At 32.1% G+C, this 13,808-nt stretch overlaps 1 protein-coding gene across 1 annotated transcript; it reads left to right on the forward strand.

Annotated features, from left to right (window-relative positions):
* The first annotated feature begins 139 nt into the window (after positions 1–139).
* On the forward strand, positions 140–13,517 carry LOC111030334. The gene is given in 4 exon segments (XM_022309769.1): positions 140–433; positions 1,598–2,585; positions 10,863–11,815; positions 13,416–13,517. Coding segments are annotated over 3 exon segments (1,989 nt in total). The 5' UTR covers positions 140–433; positions 1,598–1,651.
* Positions 13,518–13,808: the final 291 nt, after the last annotated feature.

The following is a 13,808-nucleotide window of genomic DNA, read 5'->3' on the forward strand; positions in this document are numbered from 1 at the left end:
ATTGTGGGAAAATGTTTCCGCTATTCTATATAAATTATTAACTAATTAATTTTGTGTAAGTTAAAGAATAAACTTCTACATGAGTATTTTTGTTTCCGAGAAATAATTAAATAATATTTTATTTTTTATGTGGAAGAAATTGTCATATTGTTATACAGACCGTCAGGCCAATTTAAAATACGCATTTTAAAATCATAGTAAGCTGGGATTTGGACCAAATGTACGCTGTGATATCATAATATACAACATTATAGAGAAAACCCGCAATGGCCAGACACATCGAATTTATGGTGGGGGAGGCCAAAAAAGATCTCTGCTATGACTACACGGCTGCGCTCTACAGGCTGCAGTACAGTAGTTGTTCAGCACGTGACCGTCCGTGACGCCAGGTACATTCAAATCATCATTCAGAAAATCATAATAATTATTATCCGTAAGTACATAATAATATTAAAATATTTTATTTTGTTAGAATAAAAAAAAAAATTAGGAGTAAGTTAGTTTTACAATGACTTAAAAATAACGTATGAACCCGTTAACGTTATTTTCCAAAACAAGCCTTGTCCCATGCTCACCGAACGACTGTACGGGCAGTCGTTGAAGATATTAGGGATTGACTAGAGTGATGACTGCTTTACACATGGGCAATTTTATGCGGCATGCTCCAGAGTTAGTTCACCTACAAGCTTAGTAATTCTTGCCACAAACGGAAGAACAACCAATGTAGTCTATAAGGAGGTGCTACCTATAATAATAGTGAAAAGTAATAACAATATTCACAGCCTATAAATATATGTTATCAATGAATCTAATAGTGCTATAAAAATTAACACACACACACACACACACACACACACACACACACACACACACACCACGTGCACACGCGCGCACACACACACATACACATACACACACACACACACACACGCACACACACACACACACGCAAACTGCTTAAAATACGGTGGTAAATAGTATTAGTAATAGTTATAGTCAATTAGATAATAAAAATAAATAGAAATTATAAAATCGAAAAAATAAAATAAAATATACCCTAACTCTAACTTTTTTAAATATAAAATATTGTTTCATGTGCATACAGTACGTAAACATTCATTTAGCGGGTGTGTGAGCTCGCCCGTTAGGTTAGGTTTCTATCATACTTTCCAGCCGCCACTTTTATTTTTATTAAACTAAGATAATTTGGCCCTACACTGTTAAAATCAATATTATTATCGATTTCGCTAAGCACAACAAACTTAAGAACAATTTATACAATTAATAAAATATTTAATACAAAGCCGGCTTCCCACGACGCGAGGTTAGTGGCCCGTGACTCATCTTACACTTGAAAAAGGTTGTAAGCATTTTTTAAATCGCAATATTTTATATGTTCATATAATCCGCCGGTTGAAAATTTTAAATCACAGTCATCTTGCAGCCATTATAGGCATACTCATTTGTGTTTTGTTTTTTACGCCCCAACTATTTGAGTTTTCACTTCTCTGGTCGACATATATGGCCCGGAGTATATAAGAGTATTATATGTCTATCCCGTCGATATGGATTAATATTTTGGCTTTTATGTTTACAGTAAGGTTAACATACCTGTCAATTCACCGTCAATTTATTAAAAAGCACTACCGCAATGGCTGCGAACGAGTTCAATTTACCCTGCAGTCTACTGAAGTTGGCCTACAACGCATGCAATGATACTCAGCAGAAAATGTACGACAAGCTGCCGACTTTACCCGTTGACTTACAAATTTGTTGCAAATCGCTCCTCAGAGTTATGGAACTGAATTCGGACGTCGAGCGCTTTCGGCCACTTGAAGACCGGCGATCCATGTTCGCCAAAGTGCAGCCCATCGCAAAATCGCAGTTCGGCGACGACTACATAATCGACAACCTGTGTGAAACGGCTGCGAGCCTCGGACACATCGATTGTATGAAGTTCGCTCGCGCAATCGGTGTCCCGTGGTCTACTTCGACCGAAGATTATGAGTCGGCGAGCAACAAGGCCGCGAAATCGGGCCACTTGGAATGCCTAGCATACGCACACGTGAACGGCAGTACTTTGAACGAGTACACGAGCATGGTAGCCGCGGAAGGGGGTCATTTGGACTGCCTTATGTACTTACACAATAACGGTTGCCCCTGGGACATGCACACTTGTACCCAAGCTGCGAACTATGGACAAATCGAGTGTTTGACTTACGCACGACAAAATGGTTGTCCGTGGAATAAATGCACGTCTACCATGGCTTTGATGGGAGGAGATGTGGAGTGCATTATGTATTGCAGAGACAACGGATGCCCATGGGAAGATGACTTACTAAACATTTATGGGCACTTCGGGGATCCGGAGTTCGTCAAATATGTTACGGAAAACGAATTCCGGTTTAACCGAAATTCTAGCCACTCGGTTGCGAACTTTGAGATTCAAACCCGCCTAAAGCATTTAAATGAGCCCGGCATTACAGCGGAGTTTTCTTTCTTTCATACACCAGTTAAAAGTGTTGCAGCTGTACGAGTTAGGCTCGATATGTCGAGGAGAAGAGGAACTCGACTCCGACGTACCCGTATTATTGAAAATTTTTATACATATTGTTTATATTATTAGATTTTTTGTACCTATTTATGAATAATTTGTTTTCAAATATAATTAGACATAGATACTTCAATCATTTTTTTGAATATTTTGCACCCAATATTCCTATTATTCATTTTAATTCAGAAAAAACATATTAGTAGAAAAGGGTAAATATTTCATGTTAAAAATTAAGTGGTTTTTATTTATTTATGAATTAAAAATGTACAGGTACATTAAACCTACCATTAACAAACAAATGTATGAGTAGTTGTATCAGTATCCGAATTATTTCGATAGATATACGTACACAATACACAAAATATTTTATTTCTTATCTAACCGATGTTAGTTGTCGTAACCTGTATCGTAACTATGTATAGAGACAACAAGGTTTTATGTTTAAATAAGATAAGTACCGAAAACTTCTTATTGATTTTTTCTATTAAAAAAAATGCATCAATGTCGATGTTAATTGAAATGAATAAATAGATAATAAAATGTTAGTACCATTCTGCTGTATATATTAAATAAGGTGTCGAGTGGATCACCAATAAATATTAGATAAATTAAATTAAATCATATTATCACTGACCATTCTATACGAAAAACGATTCTGAATGAATCAGCCGACGGCCTAGTATATATTATCACCTACAAGGTAAGTATATTGTATGATATTATTCCTAATAAAGTAATATATGTTACAATTGGTAATACATAGTAAGTTGAATTGATGTTTTCCGAAAATATTGAATGTTAAAATATCTTTGTAGGCATAAAATATAAAAATATACTTTAAAGTTTTAAAGTTTCAAGTACTCGTGAATAATATATATATATAACATTAAATTACAACAAAACAACTCAAATTGATATTATTATTTTTTTTTTTTCATTCGAATTTAATGTTCAACTCCTGAGCTTATTAGCCAGGTACTTTGAGGGGAGAGGAAGGTTGATTGGGGCACATATGTATGAGTGGCAAGGATTTTGTTGGTAAAAATTTTTATCGACATTTATTTTTTTAGAAAAAATATAAAAATAAATTTAAAATTTCTGTAACGTTCGGCAACAAAAGTATTATACTTTTTTTAGTTTACTCCCTTTGTGAACACGATTATTTTGTGATTGAATATTAAACAACTAAAATTAGGTCCTGGTATAGGCTGGTATAGCAGCTGGCCGGCTGTGCGCCAACTAATTTCGTGAGATATTATTAATTTATTATTGTTGCTTAATATATAAATTCATTGTACCCAATAGCAGGCAATTGATTATCATTATTTTATCTTACCCTTTTTAGTAGTAGGACCAACGGGACCGTAAAATCATTATTTTTTACTTAATAAATTATTTATAGAAAATACGTACAACTGTACAAGACTATTACTATTTATTTTTTCGAGTTACTTACGTTTGTAAACCATAAGTTCAAGTTACACGTACACACTCACCACTCACACACTCTTAGAATTTGCTCGGCTAACCTGCAGTCCACCAACAATTAAATGAAATATACATAAAATACAGTGTTTTGTTTGTCTTTGTTAATGTACTTAGCGATGTATTTCGGCGACAGGACATATTATTATTGTTAGTACTCAGCATGTCCGACTGTTAGATGTATAATATACGAACATATTTTCGTCAGCTCCCCCCCCCCCAAAAAAAAAAAAAAAAATTTAATGGTGTAAAACTGTTGGACTAAAGCTTTATAATACATAATAATATGTATGAGTATTTAAATATTTGAAATTTTATTCCGTGCGAGGTAAGTAATTACTGTAATTCAGAAATTCGTACTGAAGGTTTTGCTATAAAGAAATAAGGAACAAACAATTTTGGCTCAAGTCAAAAAATATCTTCTATAAATTGTACAGTAATTTTCATATAAAGACAACAGAATACTAATGTAAGTAGTAATTAGGTAAGGAATATAAATTCTTAGTTCAATAATTTTTAATTTTAATGCGACTATAATCTTTGAGAAGCAATAAATTAATATTATACAAATGTAATTAATTAAAGGTTCCACTTTCGTTCAGTTTAAAATTTGTAAAAATATAATATATTTCAATAATACGGTATTTTAAAATGCTATTATACAATTATTTTTAAAATTTTTAATATTCTTCAAGAAAATAATGGTATCCACTGAACAAGGTTATGTAGAAGTCTAGTTGAGTTTCAAGTTCACAATAAATAGTTAATACAATTAAATAATCACAACAGGTACATTTTCATCACATTACTAAATAGTAAATATCAGTATAAATGAATACATATCTTTTTCAAATTTTGTATTATAAACTCGTGTAGTTTAATAACACATTATTAAGTTATAAGAACATTAAAATATAATATAATATTAAAATTATTAATAATTACTAAAATCATCCATCTAATTCATCATTAATGTATTAATCAAACCCAATCTATTGTTTGACAAATAATTGGTTCCTCAAGTCGCAAAGCTCGAGGTTCTACGGAAGGCAGTACTGACGATATTGTAAATACGATATATAATAAGAATATGATGATTGATATGTATTGATGCCAGATTTAATAACCTAATATTTAAAATAATAAATAGATTGTCACTCGAACAAAGCAATTTGAAATTTGAAATAGTAGATTAAAATAAAATATCATTTACTGTGTCAGCATTGAATAGAACGTTTTCGTTTTAAATATAGTTGTAATCTTCCGATTTTAACGCTGGATATGAAGATTGATGAGATCGGTACTAGCATTGATGGATATGTAGTTGTATATTGTAGGCACAACAGTGTTTGTAAATAATTTAGATTGGACGGGATTATTTTGAATTTCTTAGTTTATGATTTTCAACAAAGTTACTTTTAACGAGTCAACTACAAAATAATATGCGCTAACTACCTAATTAAAAAGTGATGTATATAAATATAATATACATTATACATATATATACTATATACAAATTACAGTCCAGTCGCGATAACTCGAAGTTGAAGGGTGAGAATAATACACTTCGAGATATGTATTATTCGAGGTACCTAACTCGAATTTATCAAAATTAAATCAAAACTTCGAGTTATTTGTAAAAGTTATAAAAAATTGAGATCAATATAATATGTATATAAATGTTATACAAAAACTAAAATAGATACAATGGTATTATAAGTATGTATATATGTATCATTTATTAGGTACAGTAGAAAATTAATTTGTAATTTTCGGCTGTTTATTGACAAAATCGAAATATTCTGCTTTTTCTTTTAGTGTTGGTCCACTTATATGTATATTTTTATCTCTACATTGAGTACGCCATTTGAATAAACATACCTCTACATTTGGATATTCAGCTGGTTTCGACCTTTTATTGTCAGATTTATTGTCCTCAACTTTTTTATTTAAATATCCACCTTATTTTTTAAATATATTGACAGCGTATTTGGTGGAAAATTAAATTCATTCGCGATGTCTTGTTTTTTCCGGTTACCTTTCTCCACCAATTGTATCGCATGAACTTTGTCAGCTGACAACTATAGTTAAATGATTTAATTTTCGTTTTTGTGACATGTTAAAGACGTATAAAAATACACACGATAGACACAACAGGTAGACACATACTAACCAATACATATTTATTATATTTTGCATGCTCTAATAATCAGTTTCTATCTACTCATTTAATCTTTATTATACAGTACTCAAAAAAATAAAACATTATAATATTATATCCACTATCCAGGAATAACAGATTTAATAAACTTTTACTAAGCTTTTTATCACAATTTTAGATTGCAGTTATCAAGATTCATAATACATTGAGTGTTATAAGAATTGATATGGGAATAAAAAAAATTCGAGTTGTTAAGTTTTTGACAGTTATGGAGGTTCGAGTTATCGGGACTCGACTATATATGTTACGGGCAAAAGTCGAAATCGGGCAAACCTCAGAAATGCCCGGGAAAAACTCGAACTGCCCACAATCCTTGGGCGAAATGTCATATTTCGGCTTTTGACCAGGCAAACCTAGTTATGACCAACCTAATTTGGGCAAAACCGTATACTGACTTTTATCGTAATGGCAAAACCGTAGTGTCTTATATACGTTCGATAATATTAAATATAAATAGTGATTTTTGTCACAGGGATGGTTTAAAAATTCTACACGAGAAGCCACGTCATTCGCAAAGCCAGCTGGGGAGTGTTGAGCGAGCTAACCAGGATTATAAACGCTACGGTTTGGCTCAAGTGGGGTTTAAATGTATTAATTAAGTTTATTCAATTATATTTGTTCAGTCGCTTATTAGACTCAAAATCGTCTGGAACGGACCGGACGTATCAAAATACATTAAAAAAAAATCGGGTATAAGACTCAACGCTTCGGTTATAAGACTCACATTTCGTAAAATAAATAGTAGAAAATAAACTTTTTTGGTTATAATTTAGAAATAAATTGGTATTGAAAAATTAAATAATATTCGTGTTGATTATTCCTAGTTTCTGTTGGTACCTTATAACGTATAATAATTTTTATAGCAGATAAAAGTTCACATTTATCGCAACGATTATCGTTATTATAGTGAGGTATCTGATTATCTGGCGGCTGCACAGTTATCGTAATTACGGGTACATAAATACACATACGTATATACCTAACCTTTATAATTTTTTATTAATGTATAATTTTTATAATATTTTTATATGTATTATTTACCTATTATAATTTTAGTTTCTTTTTATCAGGATTATTAAATTTATTCAACAATAAAGTATGTAATATGTAATATGTGTTAAAGTATTAAAATCAAAGCAAAATATGTAGTAAAATAAAATTTATAAATACGTAATTAATTTTTTTTTCCACTTCGCCTATAAGATTCATTCGGTTATAAGACTCACTTTGTGCTGGTCCCAAAGTGAGTCTTATAAGCGGCGTCTACTGTATTTATTTTAAAATTATTTATATTTAATATTACCGAACGTATATAAGACACTATGGTTTTGCCATTACAATAAAAGTCAGTATATGGTTTTGCCCAAATTAGGTTGGTCATAACTAGGTTTGCCCGGTCAAAAGCCGAAATATGACATTTTGCCCAAGGATTGTGGGCAGTTCGCGTTTTGCCCGGGCATTTCTGAGGTTTGCCCGATTTCGACTTTTGCCCGTAACATATATATTTAAGTATTTTACTCGAGGGCCAGAAAAAATTACAATAATTGCTTAGGTTATACACTATGATATTGTCGAACTTTTAGTCGACCTAAAGTCGATACCAAACGAGTTTTGTGGTACAGCTTTGGGTGATGTACATGGCATGGTACCTACAACAACCGGCTGTGTTGCACTTAATATATACTATTGAGAATTCATTTTTTTAATATCTGTATAAATTGTTTTTTTGTATTGTTACGTCACAACTAATTGATTCTCAATTTTTTGTCACCGATCATTTTTTAATTGAAAATCATGCATATTTTAAATTTTCGTTTTTCTACTCCTAACATTAGAAAATGTATGTTCAGCGTTATTGTGCAGTAAGCTATAATGTTATTGAGTGATTAAGTTACAATAACATAAGTAGAATGTTTTTAGTTTCTACATTTAATATGTTTTCAATGTTGTCAAAAAATGTCTGAAATCATTATTTTTAGTAATTAATATGATATTTTTTCTATTTTATCGAAATTCGAAAAATCATTCGTTGGATTAACGTAGTCCATAAGTCATAACAAAAAATACCCACCTACATAATTTATTGTTCTTAATATACCCAACAATGATAGTAATATATGAATACGATATGACGAAAAACTTAAGGACGCTTCATATACGCCGATCACTTAGACGTACACAATTAAATAAACAAATAATATTATTTTAACACATTTCATATACACCAGTATCTGGTGGTAATCGAGGCCCACAATCACTACCACTACCACTGCTCCCCCCCACCACCACCACATTTGTCTAGAAGGTACTTTGACCAATATGTTATCATCGCTGAACCTAGTTTTTGTTTTGTTACATCTTCTAGAACTTAGGCGTAATACTATATATCGTTACATACATGTTTACTTAACCTAGTTAGTATTTTTATTGTAAATAATTTTTATGTTTATGTATGATACTACACATTACAATGTAAAATAAAATATATCCCCATATTTTAAAATATTCATTTCAGTAAATAATGATATTTAAATGATATGAGTTTTGTATGTAAAAGAAATGAAAGTTGATGCTTTGCGTGGTCTACAAAAGTAGCTTCTTGGTGCTTATTGATCTCCCGAGTAAGTGATCGTTGAATATAAATGTAGTCATCATTCAAAAAATTTATATGAGTGATTATGACTTGAGGGGTTTATATTATAAGCAGAATATTTTTGTGTTGTGGTGTATCTGTGATGAACGATGGACTTTTGTGATCGATGTTCTCGGCCATTCTCCCGATCCGTTAATTTGAAATATAGCGATATCAGGAGCTGTAGAATTTGGATAATAATGTATTTGGGAAGGTCTAGGCACCTTCCATCCAATGGATCCGTCCCTGCTCCTCACCACTATGGTTATATACGACTATACGACGATTATCCTACATAATGTTTACATTTTTTGATAAACAACTATAAATATTGTGGGAAAATGTTTCCGCTATTCTATATAAATTATTAACTAATTAATTTTGTGTAAGTTAAAGAATAGACTTCTACATGAGTATTTTTGTTTCCGAGAAATAATTAAATAATATTTTATTTTTTATGTGGAAGAAATTGTCATATTGTTATACAGACCGTCAGGCCAATTTAAAATACGCATTTTAAAATCATAGTAAGCTGGGATTTGGACCAAATGTACGCTGTGATATCATAATATACAACATTATAGAGAAAACCCGCAATGGCCAGACACATCGAATTTATGGTGGGGGAGGCCAAAAAAGATCTCTGCTATGACTACACGGCTGCGCTCTACAGGCTGCAGTTCAGTAGTTGTTCAGCACGTGACCGTCCGTGACGCCAGGTACATTCAAATCATCATTCAGAAAATCATAATAATTATTATCCGTAAGTACATAATAATATTAAAATATTTTATTTTGTTAGAATAAAAGAAACAGTTAGGAGTAAGTTAGTTTTTTTTCTAAAATGATGGGTTTTGCACAATGACTCAAAAATAACGTATGAACCCGTTAATGTTATTTTCCAAAACGAGCCTTGGCCCATGCTCAGCGAATGACTATACGGGCAGTCGTTGAAGATATTAGGGATTGACTTGAGTGATGACTGCTTTACACATGGGCAATTTTATGCGGCATGCTCCAGAGTTAGTTCACCTACAAGCTTAGTAATTCTTGCGTCAAACGGAAGAACAACCAATGTAGTCTATAAGAAGGTGCTGCCTATAATAATAATGAAAAATAATAACAATATTCACAGCCTATAAATATATGTTATCAATGAATCTAATAATGCTATAAAAATTAACATACACACACACACACACTACGCGCGTGCGCACACACACACACACACACACACACCACGTGCACACGCGCGCACACACACACATACACATACACACACACACACACACACGCACACACACACACACACGCAAACTGCTTAAAATACGGTGGTAAATAGTATTAGTAATAGTTATAGTCAATTAGATAATAAAAATAAATAGAAATTATAAAATCGAAAAAATAAAATAAAATATACCCTAACTCTAACTTTTTTAAATATAAAATATTGTTTCATGTGCATACAGTACGTAAACATTCATTTAGCGGGTGTGTGAGCTCGCCCGTTAGGTTAGGTTTCTATCATACTTTCCAGCCGCCACTTTTATTTTTATTAAACTAAGATAATTTGGCCCTACACTGTTAAAATCAATATTATTATCGATTTCGCTAAGCACAACAAACTTAAGAACAATTTATACAATTAATAAAATATTTAATACAAAGCCGGCTTCCCACGACGCGAGGTTAGTGGCCCGTGACTCATCTTACACTTGAAAAAGGTTGTAAGCATTTTTTAAATCGCAATATTTTATATGTTCATATAATCCGCCGGTTGAAAATTTAAATCACAGTCATCTTGCAGCCATTATAGGCATACTTTTTTGTGTTTTGTTTTTTACGCCCCAACTATTTGAGTTTTCACTTCTCTGGTCGTCATATATGGCACGGAGTATATAAGAGTATTATATGTCTATCCCGTCGATATGGATTAATATTTTGGCTTTTATGTTTACAGTAAGGTTAACATACCTGTCAATTCACCGTCAATTTATTAAAAAGCACTACCGCAATGGCTGCGAACGAGTTCAATTTACCCTGCAGTCTACTGAAGTTGGCCTACAACGCATGCAATGATACTCAGCAGAAAATGTACGACAAGCTGCCGACTTTACCCGTTGACTTACAAATTTGTTGCAAATCGCTCCTCAGAGTTATGGAACTGAATTCGGACGTCGAGCGCTTTCGGCCACTTGAAGACCGGCGATCCATGTTCGCCAAAGTGCAGCCCATCGCAAAATCGCAGTTCGGCGACGACTACATAATCGACAACCTGTGTGAAACGGCTGCGAGCCTCGGACACATCGATTGTATGAAGTTCGCTCGCGCAATCGGTGTCCCGTGGTCTACTTCGACCGAAGATTATGAGTCGGCGAGCTACAAGGCCGCGAAATCGGGCCACTTGGAATGCCTAGCATACGCACACGTGAACGGCAGTACTTTGAACGAGTACACGAGCATGGTAGCCGCGGAAAGGGGTCATTTGGACTGACTTATGTACTTACACAATAACGGTTGCCCCTGGGACATGGACACTTGTACCCAAGCTGCGAAATATGGACAAATCGAGTGTTTGACTTACGCACGACAAAATGGTTGTCCGTGGAATAAATACACATCTACCATGGCAATGATGGGAGGAAAAGTGGAGTGCATTAAGTATTGCAGAGACAAAGGATGCCCATGGGAAGATGACTTACTAAACATTTATGGGCACTTCGGGGATCCGGAGTTCGTCAAATATGTTACGGAAAACGAATTCCGGTTTAACCGAAATTCTAGCCACTCGGTTGTGAAGTTTGAGCTTCAAACCCGCCTAAAGCATTTAAATCAGCCCGGCATTATAGTGGAGTTTTCTTTCTTTCATACACCAGTTAAAAGTGTTGTAGCTGTACGAGTAATGCCCTATATGTCAAGAAGTGTAATTCGACACCTATTTACCCGTGTCGTTCATAAATTGTATACCTATTGTTTATATTATTAAATTTTTTGTAACTATTTATGAATAATTTGTTTTCAAATATAATTAGACATAGATACTTCAATCATTTTTTTGAATATTTTGCACCCAATATTCCTATTATTCATTTTAATTCAGAAAAAAAATATTAGTAGAAAAGGGTAAATATTTCATGTCAAAAATTAAGTGGTTTTTTTTTTGTTTATGAATTAAAAATGTACAGGTACATTAAACCTAAAATTAACAAACAAATGTATGAGTAGTTGTATCAGTATCCGAATTATTTCGATAGATATACGTATACAATACACAAAATATTTTATTTCTTATCTAACCTATGTTAGTTGTCGTCATCTGCATCGTAACTATGTATAGGGACAACAAGATATTATGTTTAAATAAAATAAGTACCGAAAACTCCTTATTGATTTTTTCTATTAAAAAAATGCATCAATGTCGATGTTAATTGAAATGAATAAATAGATTTTTTCAATAATACGGTATTTTAAAATGCTATTTTACAATTATTTTTAAAATTTTTAATATTCTTCAAGAAAATAATGGTATCCACTGAACAAGGTTATGTAGAAGTCTTGTTGAGTTTCAAGTTCACAATAAATAGTTAATACAATTAAATAATCACAACAGGTACATTTTCATCACATTACTAAATAGTAAATATCAGTATAAAGGAATACATATCTTTTTCAAATTTTGTATTATAAACTCGTGTAGTTTAATAACACATTATTAAGTTATAAGAACATTAAAATATAATATAACATTAAAATTATTAATAATTACTAAAATCATCCATCTAATTCATCATTAATGTATTAACCAAACCCAATCTATTGTTTGACAAATAATTGGTTCCTCAAGTCGCAAAGCTCGAGGTTCTACGGAAGGCGGTACTGACGATATTGTATATACGATATATAATAAGAATATGATGATTGATATGTATTGATGCCAGATTTAATAACCTAATATTTAATATAATAAATAGATTGTCACTCGAACAAAGCAATTTGAAATTTGAAATAGTAGATTAAAATAAAATATCATTTACTGTGTCAACATTGAATAGAACGTTTTCGTTTTAAATATAGTTGTAATCTTCCGATTTTAACGCTGGATATGAAGATTGATGAGATCGGTACGAGCATTGATGGATATGTAGTTGTATATTGTAGGCACAACAGTGTTTGTAAATAATTTAGATTGGACGGGATTATTTTGAATTTCTTAGTTTATGATTTTCAACAAAGTTACTTTTAACGAGTCAACTACAAAATAATATGCGCTAACTACCTAATTAAAAAGTGATGTATATAAATATAATATACATATATATACTATAATATACAAATTACAGTCCAGTCGCGATAACTCGAAGTTGAAGGGTGAGAATAATACACTTCGAGATATGTATTATTCGAGGTACCTAACTCGAATTTATCAAAATTAAATCAAAACTTCGAGTTATTTGTAAAAGTTATAAAAAATTGATAAAAACAGATTTAATAAACTTTTACTAAGCTTTTTATCACAATTTTAGATTGCAGTTATCAAGATTCATAATACATTGAGTGTTATGAGAATTGATATGGGAATAAAAAAAAATTCGAGTTGTCAAGTTTTGCGAGTTATGGAGGTTTAGGTTATCGCGACTCGACTATATACATTTTAGTATTTCACCCGGGGGCCAGAAAAAATTACAATAAGGGCTTAGGTTATACACTATGATACTGTCGAACTTTTAGTCGACCTAAAGTCAATACCAAACGAGTTTTGCGGTACAGCTTTACGTGATGTACATGGCATGGTACATACAACAATAACCGGCTGCGTTGTACTCAATATATACTATAGAGAATTCATTTTTTTAATATCTGTATAAATTGTTTTTTTGTATTGTTACGTCACAACTAATTGATTCTCAATTTTTTGT

Source organism: Myzus persicae, unplaced genomic scaffold (assembly GCF_001856785.1).
Source record: "Myzus persicae strain clone G006 unplaced genomic scaffold, MPER_G0061.0, whole genome shotgun sequence".
NCBI lineage: Eukaryota > Metazoa > Arthropoda > Insecta > Hemiptera > Aphididae > Myzus > Myzus persicae.